We start from the raw sequence: 20,215 nt of genomic DNA, 5'->3' as shown, positions 1-20,215 counted from the left end.
GAAATATGGATCATATGTCAGTACGCAGATAGGCGGTGGAGAATATAATTCTGGGTGTTCATGACCAAATGTCACTTTCATTTGCCTGTGTTCTTAACTGGACTTCATATCTCTTCCAGCACGCTGCAGACGATGGCCCTGTGGCTGAGATCGAGTCTCGTAATGCTGCTCCTGAAGCAGCAAATGCTGTTGCCGGTGACGTCCGCCTTAAACAGCCACCCGCTAGAGCAGGGGAAGTGTCAGATGAGCTACATGGGACTGCCGGGGATACCGGGAAACCCTGGGATCCCAGGGAACCCAGGGAACCTGGGCCCAGTCGGCCCGACTGGGAGGGACGGGCGCGAAGGGAACCAGGGCCAGCCTGGCAAGAACGGCGAGAGAGGAGACCGGGGGGATCATGGCGTGAAAGGGGACAAAGGGAGCGCAGGAGAGGCCGGTAACAAACAAAAAACTGCACTGCCACTGGCACCATTGCCGGACATTGCAGAGTCTAGTAGATGTGCGGTGTGTCTATTGCGTTTAGCAGATTGTTTGGAATACATTATTTGTATTTGATGAAGGCGATCATATTCAGCATTGCTCATATATGTTTTTAGTACAGTATACGTTTTGGGTATTTTTTAAAATGTTCCTATGAGTCAATGGAACAATTAATGATGTTCTTTTCGTATAAATACAAATCAAGCCCGTACTACACGTCGGAGTTTTAAAACATGGCTGTCACATCGTTGCAATTCAATTATGGTCCAATTTTTATGCAATTAAATATTTACTTATAAATACAATTTGACAAAAAAACTTGCTTTACAGTAAATGGAAAAATTATTCTACGGGACATTTTTGCAAGTATCATGATGCCTTGCAATAGGTATCTATTTGGGGATGGAACATCTTAACACCTGTTTTATTGCCAGAAAGAGTAAACGGCCATTCTGCTCTGTTTCGTCATTCTTTACAATCCATTCGCAGGGTTGCCTGGAAAGATCGGGCCGATGGGTCCCGCTGGAGAGAGAGGGGATCGTGGACTTCAGGGTGAAAAGGGAGACAAAGGAGAAGTCCCGGCTGCCATCCCCAGATCCGCATTCACTGTGGGTCTGTCTGTATCGAACCCTCCCAGCGGATCTCCCGTCAGATTCAGCAAGGTCATGTACAATGAGCAGAATCATTACGACACGCTCACCGGCAGGTTCACTTGCCATTTCCCGGGCATCTATTACTTTGCTTACCATATCACCGGAGCATCTGGCACCACCCAGGTCTCCTTGAGACACAATGGACAAGCAGTTCAGAATACATATTCCTCTACCAGCAGCGTTTACAGCATGTCCGGTGCCTCAGTGCTGCGTTTGAGAAAGGGCGATGAAGTGTGGGTGCAGACCGAAGGTGCTCACATCAAGGCTTACACAGACGTTACCACTGACAGCACTTTCTCTGGTTTCCTGATGTACCCTGGCCTACCTTAACGGTTGCATTCAATTACTCGATTAGCTCTACTGGAAGTCTGACACTTAACATGTAAGGTACGTGATGCAAAAAGCACACAAACAGCACGTGAACTTACGTACACTATTAGACAGTACATGAGCCAACCCATACCTAGCATACTACCGGATCGTTTTTCATGGTTACGCTGCATAGAACTCCGATGTGTTTTTTGTTGTGCCGCGTCTTGTTCAGCATGACGTCTGACGTTTTGGTCCAAGTGCTGGTAGCTTCTTGAGGAAGCTTCTATCTGATAGGCAAATAAAAGCTGTCAGCACGCACAATTTACCCTGGCCGTGCATATGTTTAAGTGTTTTAATCTGGATATTCACTTTTGCTGTCAAGTACCAGCGAAAACTACCATTAGCCACTAGTTAAAGACCCAAAGAATGTGCTTGCTGGTCATAACAAGTGGACTCCATTGCCGTCCAGCCTCTCTACAGAAGCTGCTGAATCCACAAGCTGCCAGCATCAGTCCTTCACGTTTGGCAATAACCATATTTTATTATGCCTCTCCATTCTAGTCCGTTTTCAACTCCATCCGTCATCCTTTCTTAGTCGTCCCCTGCCTCTGTTTCCTTCCTCCACCAGCGTTGCTTTTGCTGGATTCCTGTTTGGTGGCATGACCAATCCATAGCAGTCTGCTTTTTAGCAAGACTGTCAATACAAATATACACACTAACTGTGATCATGTATCGTCAAGGAGCATACACCATCACGCAAATTCCGGTCATCCTCACAGTGGCGGCTTTTGGCTGGCCATCGAATAAAGATGGCCACTGCTTTGCGCGCTTTCAGATGAGTTCCTGTGCAATCTGGAACGCTCTTCCTTCCGAAATTAGGAAGCCACTTTTAAATCTAGATGAAGTACTAATTTTTAGTATTGCGTTTTGTGTTTAGTTTGTTGCCCCCCCCCCGCACCTCCGATTAGCACGGTTGGCGACGTACGGTGCGAAATAAGTTCAACATACATACATATAAACACATGTATGCCATTTTTCAATGCAAGACGCAGGCATTTTTATTAAATAATTGTAGGGCTTTTTGTATATTGCCGCATGCAATACTCAAACGGTGATATTATTTTTTGTGGCAGTATATATACGTGTTAGTACAAGTGTAGAGGTGTAATTGTGTAGATGTATGGGCACGGATGGGAAACAAACACAAGGGGCGTGGTTAGGGCTGTACACGGAGGAGGTGCTCGCACCGACGTCCGCACCTACATCCCCCACAGGCCCCTCCCGGGGGCCGAGTGCTATGAAAGGTGGTGAGCCGGAGGGCTCGAGGTCGAGTGTTAGCTTTAACCAGCGAAGAGTGAAGACCAGCTAGAATAGGCCCCGGAGCTCCCCTGGCTCGCTGTCCTTGTCAGGGCCGACCAGGGCAAGCCGGTGGCGTGGCCCCGAGAGCCCAGACTGACGTTCTTATAAGAGCCGGTCTGGAGACTCAGGTTGCCGGGATCCCAGCTTGACCAGGGCTGGGATAGGTAGCCTCCCCTAGCTCCGTAGTGGAGGACTCGGGCGTAGGTTAGCGGGGTTAGACGTTGTGTCTCCCTGATAGACGAGTGAAGGGGACGATACCCCTTCAAGTGTTGTGTGTACCCGTTACTGTGCACAAGTTGGTGTTAATAAATAAGTGTGCCTCCGACCCCGTCGTCAAAGCCTCCTGAATACTTACTACACAAGTATAAAAATGCACATTAACTCACAATTGCAAACCAGTAGCCAAATGCATAAAAATATATTATTCAACATAACACAATTAATGATAAGTACACAATTTGCGGTGACTTTATACAAACCAGATTTGAAAATGTTATCAAATCGGATATGTACTCCTTTGATAGGGTATGTTATATGGTGAAAGATAATTTTTTTTTTAATCTTTGTATTTAAAAAAAAAATCTGATGATTTAAAATGAATTTGAACTGTACTTTCTTTATTAATTTAAAATAATAAGTTTGAAATGTAATTTTCGGTGTTTGAGAGCAATGCTGCAGAGTATGTGTCGAGAATGATTTAACATAATCAACAAGCAGACAAAATAAAGCATTACATTGAGTAACACGTTGTGTTTACTGTCTGTTTATACAATTAAGCAACTGCTTCAAGAACTTTAATGAGAAACAATCATAATGATACGTCAATGGGTCCCACGTCATCATACTAATAGTCGCCTCTAAAGCAGTTTTCTCGTACAATATTTGGCAATGTCGACTTTAAAGGCATGGGGCACCGCGGTGGTGAGATGTTAACGACCTCGCCTGGTATACAGAAGGTGGTGGGTTTGATCCCGACACAAGCCGCCTGCATGTTTGGAGTTTGCGTGCTCTTCCCGTGGCCGTGTGGATTTGTCTCCGGGTCCTCCGGTCTGTACCCCCACATTAGAAACAACGCGTTTAGAGTATTTAGTTGCTATACATATCCATATGATAAGCCACTTAGTTGAGCAATATATGTGGCCAGGTCGCTTAATATATCTAACAACTACACGAACTCATAATTATAGCATTGTGCAGATGCTACTTGGGAAGCATTGGCGTCGTGCTTTGCACACTGCTGTGAAAAAGAGCTTCACAGCTCACCAGACGCGTTCGTTGGTTTCTCAATCCGCTTGTCCTGGCGAGGGCCGTGGCGGCAGCATGTCGAGTAGGGCGGTCAAGACCTCCCTTTCCCTGACGACAGACTCTAGCACTCCATTACTATACACTACTACATTATGGATTCCTGTTCCATAATTGAGCAAGCACACGCCCATGCAAGCACACCAGCACATGTCAAGGTAACCTTATTTGGACATGGCACACCTACATTACTTAAGTACGACAAAATAAGAATTGGTCTTACCCTTTCTGGCAATAAAACAGGTGTTAATATATTCAAATACCAAATAGATACCTTTTGCAAGGAATAAAGTCCGCATTAACCACACGTACCTCTGGCAAAACATGCAAACAAGCATGCTCTGATAATTATCATAATATATGGATTGTCTTTGAAAGTGATTGGCCAACACCAGAGGTGGCCGAGTCTCATCAGCGTCAGACCAGAGCGCACAGTAACAAGGACGATGCATGTATGGCTCGCGTTGAGCAGTTAAGTCGATTACACCTCCTTAACATTTTCATTATTTGCCATCTCGACATTTGTTATGGACGCACGTCACCACGCCGCACTGGCGGCACGAGGAGTTTGTTCTTCGCTGCGACTTCCTACCAACAGGAACTTATTGTGACGCCAGGCGTCGTGTAGAAAACGAATCCGATTATCCGAGGGTTATACATGGGTATTGACGGACCCTTTTTTTAACCGGCATGCTCTTGAATAAATTATGAACATTACTCATGCTAGCATGTTATGTGATAACAGTGATTACTATTGATAGACCATCAACGTTATCAAAGGCCCACCTGAGTGATATAATAACGTGTTTATTTTATTATTGTATACGGGAGTATGTTCAGGCGCCAAATGCCGAGGTCTGGTGGCCCACCAGAGGGATTCAGGAGAGAGAGAGATGTGATAGTTCGTGTGTGAAGATGTTTGCAAGCCAGTGATGCCATCCATATAGTTCTGGGTTCTTGAGGAACTCTGGACACACGCCATCACATCCCGGTCCTGTTGGTTGTTTGTGCGAGCTGATTAAAGGTGATGATGGTGAGTTAATTCTGGGCAGCTTGTTTGGTGAGCTTATCATTGGTGCCTTTGGAGATCTCCTCTCAACTGTGACGATGTGAAGGATGGTCATCATGGATCCCATCATCCGCAATGTTATCTCCAAATTTAATCCACTTATCTATTAAATTTTTTGCAGATAATTGCGGATAAATGGTCGTCGATAAGAGGTCATATATAATACTGGTGTTTCTGGTGTGAATTTGTATATGGAATACAGTAGAACTCTTATCCTCTGTCCTATTACCCACTGCTTCTATTACCTGTGAGTGCTATAGGGTCCACGAAAACTCCTACTATTTACACCTCAATTCATATTATTCCCCTGTTCTATTATAGAACGTTTTACTTTCATCCGTTACTTTTTCTCGGATAGATGTTGTGTGGCAGATTGATTCCATTATCTGGGGGTTACCCATGGGTATTTAGACTATTGGCGGTACACCAGTGCAGCATAACACCAGTCCTCATAAAACTGCCTAAAATCGATGGTTCATTCAGCCGACTGAGACTTGCAAAAAAAAGGTCAATAATGGCCGTTGATTTCGGTCCGTTGAATCGAGGAACCCTCCGAACCAAGTCTCGGGCACGAGGAGTCAAATCTGTCTTTGGCATACGGAGAAGCCAATTGTCTTCAGGTTGGGTGCTTGCTATACGTCAACAGACTGAGGCTTCGTGTTCAGCCCGATCATATAAAACTTCTCGAGAACTGATTTTGACGCACCACCATCACCCCGCAATATTTTCTGACAGGGGTTGCGAATCGTGGGAAAAGAAAAAATAATACCAAAAATGTGCTGTTTTTATACCGCGCACCACCGATGTACCGCCAATATGTCCACATGCATTATAAAAGCTCCTGAAGTAGTGGCTTAAGTAGTACACACATCCTGGACAATATACACGGCAGATGACTCATTGCATTGCTTTATTTTGTATATTCATGATATGAAATCATCCTCCACAAATACTATGCAGCATTCTTGATTTGAAGCTTTCGTGACTGCAGGAATCCATACTCTTTGGTTCTTTCGGTAAAGTCACGTGAGTAGAATAATAATAATAGATGACGACGTTTCGATCGCCACACAGACAACCGTCTTCAGGTGTCTTCAGGTGGCCGTTGACTGTGTGGCGATTGAAACGTCGTCATCTATTATTATAATTAATTTTCTTCTACCTACGTGACTTTACCGAAAGAACCCAAGAGTATACTATGCAGCATTGTTTTGACACATCAACCATTACTTTTAAAATGTATTATTTTACATTTTTTTAAGTAATGCTCAATAGTTTCAATGCAATTGAAGTGATCAGAATGATTTTTTAAAAAATGTCACTTACAAACAACTAATCACCATTTTTTTTATCAAAGAAGTACATATGCAATATTTGAATTAAATGTTTTTATTTTTATAAATCAATGCACATTGTTTTAGCAATAATTAACTCACCATCTATTATTATGCATTATGTTGTGTCTTTAGCTATTTGTAACTGTGTGTCTATGTGAATTAATCTGAGAGCCATAGAGCTCAACCATGAACACCTACACACTGGCACGCCGTGTACGTATATGTTGACGTATTGTCTCCCAGCGTACACACATGTCTACGTGCTGTTTGCGTGCTGTTTTGCACCACACCTTACGCGTTCAACGTCAGACTTCAAGCAAAGCTAAAAGCGCCTGTTCAAGGCAGGTCAGGATACATCAAGACACCCGAGAAAGTGCTGTCAGTGTTAACGTCTGTGTAAGCCTTGATGTGAACACCTTCGGTCTGCACCCACACTTCATCGCCCTTTCTCAAACGGAGCACTGAAGCGCCGGACAGGCTGTAAAGGTTGGCGGTTGAGGACATTTTTAACTGAACTGCTTGTCCATTGTGTCTCAAGGAGACCTGGGTGGTGCCAGACCCACCGGTGAGATGGTAGTCAAAGTAATAGACGCCCGGGAAATGGCAAGTGAACTTGCCGGTGAGCGTGTCGTAATGATTCTGCTCATTGTACATGACCTTGCCGAATTTTACAGGGGATCCGCTGGGAGGGTTCGATACAGACAGACCCACGGTGAATGCGGATCTGGGGATGGCAGCCGGGGCTTCTCCTTTGTCTCCCTTTTCTCCCTGAAGTCCACGATCCCCTCTCTCTCCAGCGGGACCCATCGGTCCGAATTTTCCAGGCAATCCTGTGAAAGGAAATAGTTTCTGCACATTGAAAACGAAGCATTTGCTTTGGGTTGCTGTAAGTCATGATTTTAGAAAACGGAGTTTATTATTATTTTCAGACTTGTATTTATCAGGAATATTTTTTTTTGGTATTCATGACTGGCCCATAATTTACGTGCAGACATTTTTTTTTGCAATGTCCAACTTTAGTAAAAGCATTGTTCTATTTTTATTTTTTACAATGCCACACTTCACTTGGGTTGTTTGCCTCAATGTTTTTAATGAGACATCAACACGTTTATAAAAAAGTTGTATTTAAAAAAACTTTTTTTAAACATACTTTAATGAAATGTACCGTACTACTAATGGAAGAACTCCACGACTCCAGAAAGTGGCCCCGAAGCTTGCCATAACGTAAGGGACTGTGGTCAATTACAGCCAACGTCAGTTGACCGTGGACAATTAGACCCAAGCCGAAACATAACATATACAAAAATATTTTAAAATATATGTATTTTATGATAGAATATAGTATTGTCATCAGTATGACATAAGTATACCAAGTTTACAGTCGATACCACATTGGGAAGTGGGTAAAAATTGAGTTACAAGATTTGAGGACACAAGAACGACAACAATGACGACAACGACGACAACAACAACAGACAGAGTGAGTTAAATAAGAGCGTGTAAAAATCAGTTTTATACTCTTGAATTAGGCACAATATATATCGCATATCCAAAAACATATTGAGGTAATGTTTAGAGCAGGACCTTTGTCAACATAGGAATACATTGGTCTAATCGTCTGCTTAATGCAAGAGGCACACTGAATGTGTGTGCTGTCACTAGAAGTTACATCTACTGGGAGGCCCAGCAATGGTGCAGTAAAAGTGCAGGGGATTTACCGGCCTCTCCTGCGCTCCCTTTGTCCCCTTTCAGGCCCTGATCGCCCTGGTCTCCTTTCTCGCCATTCTTTCCAGGCTGGCCCAGGTGACCTTCTCGCCCGTCCCTTCCTGAAGGGCCGACTGGGCCCAGACTGCCTGGGTTTCCTGGGATCCCAGGGTTTCCCGGTATCCCAGGTATTCCCGTGTAGCTCATCTGACACTTTCCCTGCTCGGCGGGGTGGATATCTGTGGAAGCCTTCGCTGGCAGCAGCGGCAGCAGCAGCATTAGCAGCAGGAGGCTGGATCCCAACCACAGGGCCATCTTCCGTAGCGGCTGCAAGTAACGACGTCCAGGAACCAGAGGCAAATGCAAAAGTGACATCGGGGTTATCAGCATCCGCAAGGAGATTCTCCAAATGACCCACAATTTTTTTCGGCCGACTGATGTTAAATCTAAAAAGAACCGTAACATGTGCAACCCTGCAATTACTTGCTCAAACCACTGATGACAGATGGGCCTACACTTGTGAGCTCTGTAGAGGGTACTTTGCGTACTCTTCCACGCTGGGCAGATATCTTTCCAGAGTTGGGAGTGCCCACACTTTACCTCACCTGTCAATCGACTAACCTGTATCAATGCATAACTACTGGGTGAACAGAGGCAGTGGGATTAAAGAACCGTTTACCATTGTTTCAGCTGCTAGATAGAATAGAACCGTTAACGTCTGGGTTGCAAGTCCATCGTGCCAACCTTTACACCAGGGCAGTAACTCTCATCTGATGAAAAGGTCTCATTATATAACTCCCATCTGTCTACCCCATTATGATCCATAATTCCATAGCTCCACCAATCATGTGAAGACATGATGAAGCATAATGCACGCTTTGCTGTTAAATTGGTTTCAGTACTAAATTTGCAGACTGCACAAACATTGTGAAATTGACTGCTTACCCAAATGTTCTTATGCTGAAATGAAGACACAGTTGTTAAATGCCTCCATATCGCTCACCTTAATCCTAAAATCAAGTGCCGAGTCTTTTGCACTGCTTAATTTTGAAGAAGCGCTCCCATGTGAAATTACAAAGCGATAAACAAAACATAACCTCACTTCATGACATGGTTCAACTAAAGCCACCAATTGATGCGTGGTTAGAATTGTGATATTAACTGAAACTTCGACCAGAACGCAATGCTATGCGATGCCTCTAGCTGTGGCGAAAGAGAGTGATTGAGGAGCCATTGTGAAAGCCATGATACTATTTCCCCCACGGGCCGGGACTCGAAATGAACCGCGAATACCTCAAAGTCACGCGGACGCTGATACGACGACGCCGGCCGCAACGTTCAACGGGGAACGGCTCTCACTGATGCTGAAGGTAAATGCCTCCTTTTTATAGCTGGGCCAGTAGGCGTGTCGGAGTGCCAGGGAAGGTAACGGGCTCAGGGTTGAGACATTTTGGGGTACATGGGGGGGGGGGGGGGGTGGCGGGGGAACAGGCGCTGAGTCCATCGCTCCTGGCGGAGGGACTCTCTGGGTGCGCGGCTCGGGTAACAACTGACTCGGACATCGCATTCGCAGCGAGGATCAAAGCGATGGAATGAAGCCTGATTACATTCCTGTTTTTTATGCATTGTTCAATTTCAGTAGGCTGCAATCTTGCACCACAAGTTCACGCGTGATTGTTCGCGAGCAAATGATCTGGCTTGAGGATTAAACCCGTGCGTGCTTTCAAATACATCAATAAATATCTTCGTTAGGAGCTGCGACTCACTCTGAATCAGTGCCCACGTGACTGCTGGTAATCTAACCACGTCAAGAAGCAGTACTGACAGACGATACATTCTACAACTTCACCGCCCCATTCTTTGCAGGTCATCAATAAATGTTTTATTATATTCTGATTCAATGTTTAGCATTTTTTATATAAACTGTGAATTGTGACGCTGTATAGTTTATTATATATGAGCACTTTCATCACCTCTTGCAGCCGTGTCCCCTGAGTGTCGCCTGTCTTGATCACAAAATTAAGGCTGGGCCTGTCAAGGACTCATTCAAATGTTTACGTAAATTCGTGGGGAAATCTTACATAACCCAAATAAAAGATTTGACTGACAATAATGATGAAAAAAGGTGACATCTCGTGAAACAGTCCCAGTAAAAGCACTTGGTTGTCATCACGAGAGGTAAGACCGTAAGAGTTTGTTTTACCTTCGTCTGTTGGCCTTCCCCCGCACCTCCGATTAGCACGGTTTGCTACGTACTGTTCCAAAGAAGTTCAACGTACATGCTTACGTTGTCTCGGAGTAGTCATACCGTAAAGCATGCTACCTCATTCGGCATTGTCTCTGGCTGACTTTAAGCCCTTTTATTTAAGGAACTGCTATCAAAGTGTGGATGCCTGTGTGCGGATCTACAACACACAATGCCTCAAGTTATGGGATTATGATAACTTACATTTCCGTAAAACGTCAGGGTCGGGTCATATCGGCTGACCCAATGAGAAGTCTCCAGTTTCCGAATGTGTGTTTAGGTCTTGTTCTTCCCATTTCATTTTTTTCTTCCAATTCGTGAAACAGAAGTGCCCCCCCCTTTTTGTAATCACAGTTTCAGCTCACGCACGTGTGCACCTGCGGATGCACACGTGCGTGTGTGTCGTGTGTGTGTGTGTAAGTGTCGTGTGTGTGTGAGAATGAGTGAGAATGGGAGCGGTGGTGTAGCGGTTAGCACACAGCGCTACAAAACCCGGCGACCCGAGTTCGATTCTCACTCACGACCAACATCAGTGATGATTATCTGAACCGGTCCTGGGCTGCCCCTAGGTCGACTCAGCTTCAAATGAGTACCTGGTGCGGTGTTTAAATATCGCCACTGTGGATACAAAGGCGGCCCGGCGTGGTTCTGGCCGCCCGCCCCCTCGTGTGCTGTGCGGACCTTCGTAGGTGCTCGCTAACAGCACTTGCCTCAACAGTCTGTTAAGGTTATGCGGGGGACCTTTGTCTTTGTGTGCGAGGGGCTGGTAACCTATCCACCTTAATTACCTAACCAATTAACCACGGTGGACACAATGAAGTGAGCTTGTGCCGGGGGGGACAGGCATCTATGAAATTCTCATTTGGCAAAACCGTATTATTTCCCGCCTTAGCGCGATTCCTCCAGAAACGGAAAGAAACCACTGCGGTTGGCCACGTGGAATGTGCGAATAGTCATTGTGGAGGAGAGACTGCCATTACTCTGGGGGAACTAGACCAGTCCAGTTACTCTGGTGGAATACAGGCGATCCGGTTGATTGGTTGTGGCTCCAATCACCATAAGGTGTGAACAGTCCTCCCCACTCGAGCCAGGAACCTGCCAAACAACAGGGAGAGGCTCTTCTTATGAAGAAAACAATGAGGGATAACGCGGAGGGGAAGTGTCGGACGCGGTGAGACTGCCCATTAACGTGAGGTGGGCTCATTTCTCTCATCAACGTCAGGTGAGGAATAGAGGTGATGATGGCTCATGCAACACGAATGACTTCCTGTCCCAGGTGCTGGTTAAAGTGGCCTCCCGGGATATAATCGTCTTATTGGGTGGCTTTAATGCCCGAGTGGATCGTGACACAAGCACCTGTGCTGGAGTAATTGGAAGACATGGGCCAGATCAGCTCAATAACAACAGTAGGAGGCTGCTAGACTTATGTGCAGCCCACGGGCTTGTAATCACCAACACTGTTCCGACATCAGCAAGAACATCTATATTGTAGTCACGGAGCAGCAAACGTGTGCCCACGCCATTGACACCAGGACCTACCATGGAACTGATCTGCCCACTGACCATTGGCTTGTCATCTGTAAGATGCGTCTGATATCCTTCATCTGCGGTGGTGGTCATCCAACCTAGGACCCCATGCAAACCCCCAATAGCCTGGTCTCATTTAGCTGATAAAGGTTGCAAGCAAGAATTTCATCATCGCTTACAGCTGGGGTTCGTATCGTCCCCCCCCCAACCCCTGCTTCTGATGCCGTTGGGAAGTGCGTGAGATTCAAAACTGTGGCTAATAGACTATTGAGGCAAGTGGTTATTGGTGATAACCTAATGAATCAACACGTAGGCTACACGGCATATTTGTATGAGACATAGTGCATAGCGGTATAGTGCATAGTATATTGCCCTGCAATCAGAGTGACCAAGGTCCGATTCCTGCCCTGCGCAATACAAGTGGAAATTGTTATCTGTGCCTTGGCCTGACCTAAAAGAGTGGATGTTGCAATGGCCTGGACAACATCAGTGCTATAAAAAAAAAGTGTTGGCCGCACGGACTTACGGTGCGGCGTGCAAGCTACTTGCTCACAGCAATTTCCCCATTTTGTCTATCTCGGCTAAAAGTGGGAATTATGTGCATTGCAAGTGAGAAGTAGCTTTCTATGCATGTGACTGGAGAAATGGTCTTCTAAATTAAAGACACCGCCCTTTCACGTTTCCATTGCATGTTTAACTATGACAAATCATGCAAGGAATACCGTTTTCACGGGAATTAAAATTGCTCAGCAAGTGGCAGGATGGCCACTCCTAATCATGTATATAATGTACACAGAACCCCACTAAATCTTGACTTAAAGCTTTCGTGATTGCAGGAATTTATATTCTTTGGGTCTTTCGGTAAAGTCACGTAGATAAGTTCAAAGAAAAAACAAAAGATAACAAAAAACTACAACGTTTCTATCGCAGCACAAGCATTCGTCATCAGGAAGAAAAAGAGGGGGACAGCTGCTGAGGCAGACTGTTTTAAAGGTTTAAAATGGGTGTAGCCCAAGGGTCATAAACGAAGTTGGCAGGGATAGTGATATTAATGTGAGAGATTAGCATGTGTATGTAAGATCGAAGAGCGGCCTCCATGACGCTTGTGTTGCGATCGAAACGTCGTCGTTTTTTGTTATTTTTTATTATTATTTTCTTTTAACCTATCTAAGTGACTTTACCGAAAGACCCAAAGAATAAGAAACCCCACTTTTACCCTTAAGACAGCTGGGACAGTTGCTATTAGCGAGCACCTATTGAGGTCGGAATGGCAAATGCCGATATAGTTCGGCCAGCACCATGCATGTCTTGGCGACCTTTGTCTCCTTACTTGTGTGATGTTGACTGCCCGACCGTACGTACCAGGTACTCATAGTAATCCGAGTCTAAACTCAGACCAAGGGACAAGAAAGCAAGCAAGCCAGCCACGTTATGTATAGCAAGGAGAATCACCTGGATGAATGCGAAATTAGGAGTGCAATGTACCGTATTAAACTGATAAGCCACTGTTACTCATCCCAACAAAAACAGCAAACCTCCATTATAGCCGTAAACAACTGTGGGCACATGTTCCGTTAATTGAACACCCACTAAGGTCGGAATAATGTACAGAATGGTTTGTGTTGACATAAACATGCCTGGTCACCTTTGTTTCCCCAGTGCTGTTGGTCACATACTACTGCCAAAGTGACTTATTTTAGGCCGAGTTGGATTCTGGGAGGCCCAGAAGTGGACCACATATCGCTCGCCATTGATGTCAACACACCCAGGTCATCAGGTTTGTAGTGCAGTGCGCCAAACACTCGGAGCACTGCTCTCCACAACAAACAAACCACACACACGCACACACGTTGGCTTTGGTTGGCCATCGAACAAAGACGGTCACTGCATCGCACGCTTTCAGATGCACTTCTGCGACTGTCTGAAAAAATATTCTTTATAATATCAGGAAGTCACTAGAGTTGTACACTTTTACATCATCTAGGTTTCAAACTCATTTCTTTAGAACTGCTTTTTGTGTTTAGTTTGTTGTCCTTCCCCTGCACCTCTGGTTAGCACGCTTGTCAACGTAGGGTGCCGCAATAAGTTTAACATACATACACATGCATCACCGACTCGCACTATTATTACAAAACAGTCTGGTAGCAGAAGAACTACTTCTGTTTTGCGATGTCTATCTGATCAAATATTGCACATTCTAAAACTCGCAAGTTCTCATTGTGGTAAATTCTCGTTTACCTATTTCATCATGCAACCCACGGGACACTTTGTTCACATACACATTGATAGAGCGGTAATGCAGCGGTTAGCGCGCTGCGCTACGAATCCGGCGACCCGAGTTCGATTCCCGCTTATGGCGAACACCAGTGACGATTATCTGAACCGGTCTTGGGCCACCCCTAGGTCGACTCTGCCTCAAATGAGTACCTGGCGCGGTGTATAAAATCATCGCCACGAGGAAGACAAAGGTGGGCGGGCGTGGTGCTGGCCACCCACCCCCTCGTATGCCGTGCCGGCCTTCATAGGTGCTACTCGCTAACAGCACTTTCCCCAACAGTCTGTTAAGGCTATACGGGGGATCTGTCCTTTTGTTGCCATTTAATGGTAGAATGTGCGTGATGACTACTCAGATACTGCGGTGATTATCGCCACTGCTTTCGTTTGGAGGTTTTTTAAAAAATATATACATTTTGCATTTAACAAAATATTTGTACGTTTATTATGCAAAGTGTCCTGGAAATGAATATATATGAAGGAATCTGATGAGCTATGAAGCTCTTTGCGGGTTGGCCAAGTGAAGAAACGGTTCAGAACCGGTTTTAAATATCACTCGCAATGACCAGTGTTAGCAATGATCGTAAAATAAAATTCAAAGCGCAGTGTGCTAACCACAGCAAAATTCCTCTAACCCGCTCACCGATGGTTCACATCCTGAAACATCTCCGTGGACCAATCTGTTGTCTGCACATCATATTACTGTATTGCTATTACCTGTGATTTGAAAGCGGTCTCTTTGAAGCCAATCATTCATTCTGTTATCCAAACTTTGTTGATAATAGCATCAGACAATAGCATCCCAAAACATTTGGCGCTGGTAGGAGGCGTTTTACTGAAGTAGTTTTATGGGGGGGGGGGGGGGGTTATTCTCACAAGCATCATTGTTATGATTATAATGTTGGATAACTTTTCTTGATATGCCTGAAATACGCTTTTGAAAAAGAGACCTAGGGAAATATTGGGAACTTAGGTCAGATCCAAAAACCATGAAAAGATAGAGTTTCGTATGGAAATCAATTTATTAAAATGAAGAGGAAAATATATTTCGAATTAGTAAAATATAACATGGCAAAATATGCAAATATTAAAAAGTCAACACAAAAAGTTACATCCGCTATCATCCTCATCATCACCACCGTTAACATCATTATCATCATCCAAAAATACAACTTCATATTTTAACATTTGCGTGTGCACAGCTTCATGCACCTGGCGATCTGAGTTTGATTCCCGGCCGCGTCTAACATCAGTGGTGAGTGATAGCAGAACCCACCACTCCCCCTTCACCAACCTGGCATGAGCCATCAGCAGCATCTTCGTCATCTTGGATGATCAAGATGCTGCTGATGATAACTGTATAGGGTGCACACATCCACACAATGAACCATCCACACATTTCCCCCCAAGAAAAGCAATCATCTCCAAAACTAAACTATTTTAACATAATATATATTTATAAAAGCGCCCTTTAAAAATAGTTGTCAGGGCGCTATAAAAGACACGTTAGGAAAGATTTTTAAACATTCAGACAGACGAGCAAGAAAAGTAGGGGAAGATAACAAAAGGAAACAAGCAAATAGCTACACAAGAGGAGAGGGAAATCAGAAGGCGGCGGGAGGCGAGACGAGGTGCCGGCGTCGCCTGCCAACCCGGAAGTCAGGATTTGTATTTGTACCAGGTAAGGCCCACTGAGCTATGTCGCAGCTCTTTCTCAGAAGCGACCTGCTGGCCACAAATGATAAGCTCGACGAAGTGGCTTGTCGTGTGGAGATTTATCTCAGCCAAATATACTTAAACGTAGGTTTTTAAATGTGGAGGGGAAAAAAACGGAGGACCCGGAGAAAAATCCACGCGACCACAGGGAGAACATGCAAACTCCAAATATACAGCAGCAGGCGTCAGGGTCGGGATCGAACTCACGTCCTCCTGCATACCAGGCGAGGGAGTTAACATCTCCTAGCCACCGTGGCGAGATATTACAGTGCCGTGGTGGCCACTTTCGGCACCGTCCCTGATCTTTTTGCCAATGCTTGCTCCAGCTGCTGCCTCAGCGGTAGCGTCCTTATCTGCTCCATCCCCTTGTCTCGCACTGGTTGCCCTGCCGATACCGAAACCTCCGACCGGTCCCCCCCACCGGCCACTCGCTTTGGCGCTCCAGCCCCCTTCCACCTCCTCAGACCCAATCTTCGCTCCGGCAATTGCTCCGGCGCCGGCTGCTGCCCGGCCCTGTGGCGGTGCAGCGTCTTCATCCGGGCGTGCAGCTGCAGGACGCGCCTGCTCTCCACCTCGGGGAAGAAGGAGGCGGCGATCTTGCGGCGCAGGCGGTGGGCGTACGAGCCCAGGAAGACGAGGACGAGCGCCAGCAGCAGCAGCGCGTACACGCCGATCGTCGCGTGCGGCGCCGGCGGGGACAGCTCCGTGCGGCACCGCGCGAACTCCAGGGTGAAGTTGGGCCGACGCAGCACTTTCGTCAGGTAGCGCCGGTCTTTAAACGTCTGGTCGATGTAAACCTGCGGGGCCCCATAGAGGGATTCATGACGATGCTGGTGCTGTTGGTGGTGATGATGATACGACTAGGAGTTTGCATTGGCGATGTCGGATTAGCCGAAGGCGGCGTTATCTAACCGATGGAAATTAATTATCGGAAACTATTTAAGAACTTCATAAAAGAAGGTTGCATGGAGGAAAATTAATGGCAAACACGGCAGGACATATATACCTCGGCAAAAGTATTAAAAGCTGATTTAAGATACAACCAATTAAATATATCGGTAAACAATAGGATGAATTTATCTTGGAAAAAAATATTTGATCATTAAAAATAGCATTACATCATTGCATATTGCCAGCTATGAAGGACTGACCAGAAACATTGACGAAGACAATGGGACAAAAGCTGAAATGTGCACAAAAGAGTGTGGAAACGTGCACGCTTGGCATTACACTGACATTCTAGATTTGAAGCTTTCGTGACTGCAAGGATTCATACTCTTAGGTTTTTTCGGTAAAGTCACCTAGGGAATGTTTTTTATTTTACTTATATTATAATTTCTATTATATTTTTTATAACTTATTTATTTATTCTTACCTATGTGGTGGTCATGATTTACACACGCGCCACAACCAGGGGGAGGGTAGAACCGGTCCGGACCGGTCGGGCCAACGGCGGTTGGAACCCCTCTGAGGGGAGGGGGCTGGCAGGAGCTACGATCCCCCAGAACCCCACCCCTGAGGGAGAAAGAGTATATAAGGCGGGTTCCCTGAGAGCGCGAGGCAGTCCGTCGCAAGCCGAAGCCAGAAGCCGCCTGGAGAAGAAGAAGACCCTGGGCCCCAAGCCGCCGACGTCCTTCTAAGGGCTGGGGCTCAGTGCGGTGCCAGTGGTCGTGGGGTTAGGACCCTGAGGTTCTCTCGGCCTGATGCCCTGGTGAGGGCCAGGTCCGGACAGGTCAGTGCTCAGGGACCCACCGGGCCAGCGGTGGGTCAGCCTCCCCTTAGGTCTAGCTAGCCGGAGGGCTAAAGTAGGGAGAGTCGTAGGTACGATAGCCGGGAGGCTGTACCTCCCCAGGTTGTGTTAGGGATTAGTGTAAACTGTTTGGTGAAATAAAGCGTGTTGCCTCTACGAAGACTCCGTCTCCCTCCAAGAGCATTACACCTACGTGACTTTACCGAAAAAACCTAAGAGTATTACACTGACACAGGAGGAGGAACACGTGGGTTCGAGAACAAGTTAGAGACTTGGACATAGGGTTGTCTTATCATCCCCATGGGCTGTGCCATTCTATCAACGAAGCTCCCCTTACTGTTTTCTCCACCATTTGGCGTGGGCCCCACCTCTGTTGGCCAGTCTCAACACTCACCACTCACCCGACAATACTCACCACTCACCCAACAATACTCACCACTCACCCAACAATACTCACCACCCTAGGTTGTGGCCTGGTAAAGGGGCAGTTACCCCTTTGCATTACAGTGTTACAAATAAAAGTGTTGCCTCTAAAAGTAACAACGTCTGGGACTCAGTTAGACCCACTACACATATAAGTACATTTTTATTTTGTGCCCATAACTCGGTAAGTTCTGGTGGCCAGATTAATGATGGAGTGGCAGCCCTAAGTGATGTCCATTTTATTGACCACAGACTAATGCTGGGTTGAGTCGACTTCCAAACCAGATTTGAATTAACAACCTTCTGTTGAGCACTCTTAACTGCAGTGCCAGCCAATCAAACATTTACACTCTGGGATACTGCTGTGGTGTAAAATGGTTATCACACTGTACAGTACTTGCAATTCTGAGGGTTGCCGGTTTGACCTCAGCACGGCAGTTGAAAAAACGGTGCCAATTTATTTAACCTATCCCGCGGGGCTCTGTCCACCATGGAGCATAAAAGGGGTCACCAGAGTTAGTTGATTCAAGAGCCGAATGGCTCACAGGGCTATACCTAATAAATGAACTTGAAGTTTAATGGTAAGTCTCGAGTTTTTTTAAATGGGGGCCCTTCCACCAGCAATGGCATGAGCAAGCCATTTTAGGGCCACACTTTTTACCTTTTTAATGATGAAATACCCTGAGACAAAGACAAAGATCCCTCTTATAGCCTAAACAGACTGTTGGGGCAAGTGCTGTTAGCGAATAGCACCTACTGTATGAGGGTCGGCATAGCACACGAGTTGGTGAGTGGCCAACACCACACCCGGCCGTCTTTGTCTCCCGAGTGGTGATGTTTTACACATCGCACCAGGTACTCATTTAAGGCGGAGTCAACCTAGTTCAATTCCCGTGAGCAGGTATCGAACTCTGATCGCCGGGTTCATAACGCACACGAGAGACTCACGCACGTGCCTCATAGTAGAGTCGCACTTCGGCATGCGCCGGCGGGATGGCATCGGCCAGGGCGAGCAACGTGTCGGTGAGAGCGTAGACCCCGTACTCGACGCCGATTGCAAGGGACACGAGGAGCAGCCAGGTGAAGAGGGTCAGGATGCTCAGGGGCCAGTTCTCCGTCTCCTTCCTTGACAGCCTCAGCGAGGTGGAGTCGACGAGCTGCCGCCTGCCATCCGCCTTGAGGCACCTCATGGCCTCCCCGCTCGGGTCGGTCTGCCGAGCCAGCGCGCGCAGCTCCTCCGTGATGTAGATGTTGTCGAAGAGGACGTCGGTGAGGTAGCTCCGCAGGTAGGCGGCCGACAGCGCGAGCACCAACAGCACGGACGCGACGGAAAACACCGTGCTGAGCACCGCGCGGACCTTCTCCACGGTGGCCTGGAACGTCTTGAAATTAGCCGCGACGTTGCGCGTCACGTTCTCCACCTTGAGCCTCAGCGAGTCGAGCTCCGTCGAGACGTCTCTGGTGTTGACGTCAAAGACGTAATTTGACTGGACGGAGTGGAACTGCAAGAGGCCCTTGACGGTCTGCGTCTCGACCGTGGCGTATTCGCGCACGACGGCCTCCCTGCGCGCCGAGTTGTTGATGACGCTGCGGATGCCGCTCAGGGCCTTGCACAGGGACACCTCGCCCAGCGCCCGGAGGTTGTGGAACGTGTTGGGAGCCGTGTGAACCGCGAGCAGCACCGCCGCGGCGTACAGGATGTACTCGCGGCCACGCTTCGTGCCCAGCGCCGGCACGACGAGCAGCGAAATGCAGCGCAGTTGCTTGGAAGAGAAGAGCAACGCGGCAGTCAGGGCCACGTAGGTGGCAGTCACGCCCAGGCGGATGGGTGGCCGCACCTCCTCCGCCTCCCACACCACCTTGAGCGCGAAGCAGCTGCTGAGCGCGGACGTTAGCAGGCACAGTGCGAGCAGAAGGCCACGCTCGCCCCGCGTAGTCGCGTGCGGTAGGCGGTACACGGAGTAAGCGGCGCGCAGGAGCCGTGCCGGGGCGCAGGATGTCACCTCGGGCCGATCGCGAGAGTCGTTCATGGTGGCGAGCGGCGGTCGATCTGTGGTCGGAGAG

General features: G+C 47.0%; 2 protein-coding genes across 2 annotated transcripts; both read right to left on the bottom strand.

The window, feature by feature from the left end:
- Positions 1-6,773: 6,773 nt before the first annotated feature.
- On the bottom strand, positions 6,774-9,570 carry LOC144946586 (adiponectin-like). The gene is made up of 3 exons (XM_078875603.1): positions 9,510-9,570; positions 8,231-8,543; positions 6,774-7,342 (listed from the first exon to the last, which is right to left on the bottom strand). Exons 2-3 carry the CDS (start codon positions 8,529-8,531, stop codon positions 6,849-6,851), a joined length of 795 nt encoding a protein of 264 aa, XP_078731729.1. The 5' UTR covers positions 8,532-8,543; positions 9,510-9,570; the 3' UTR covers positions 6,774-6,848.
- Positions 9,571-16,241: 6,671 nt separating this feature from the next.
- OCSTAMP (osteoclast stimulatory transmembrane protein) lies at positions 16,242-20,181 on the bottom strand. The gene is made up of 2 exons (XM_078875579.1): positions 19,108-20,181; positions 16,242-16,775 (listed from the first exon to the last, which is right to left on the bottom strand). Exons 1-2 carry the CDS (start codon positions 20,179-20,181, stop codon positions 16,242-16,244), a joined length of 1,608 nt encoding a protein of 535 aa, XP_078731705.1.
- Between the last annotated feature and the right edge of the window lie 34 nt (positions 20,182-20,215).

The sequence above is a fragment of the Lampetra fluviatilis genome, chromosome 41 (assembly GCF_964198595.1).
Source record: "Lampetra fluviatilis chromosome 41, kcLamFluv1.1, whole genome shotgun sequence".
NCBI lineage: Eukaryota > Metazoa > Chordata > Hyperoartia > Petromyzontiformes > Petromyzontidae > Lampetra > Lampetra fluviatilis.
The sequence above is the reverse complement of the archived record's forward strand: the minus strand, read 5'-3'. Positions and strand labels throughout refer to the sequence as shown.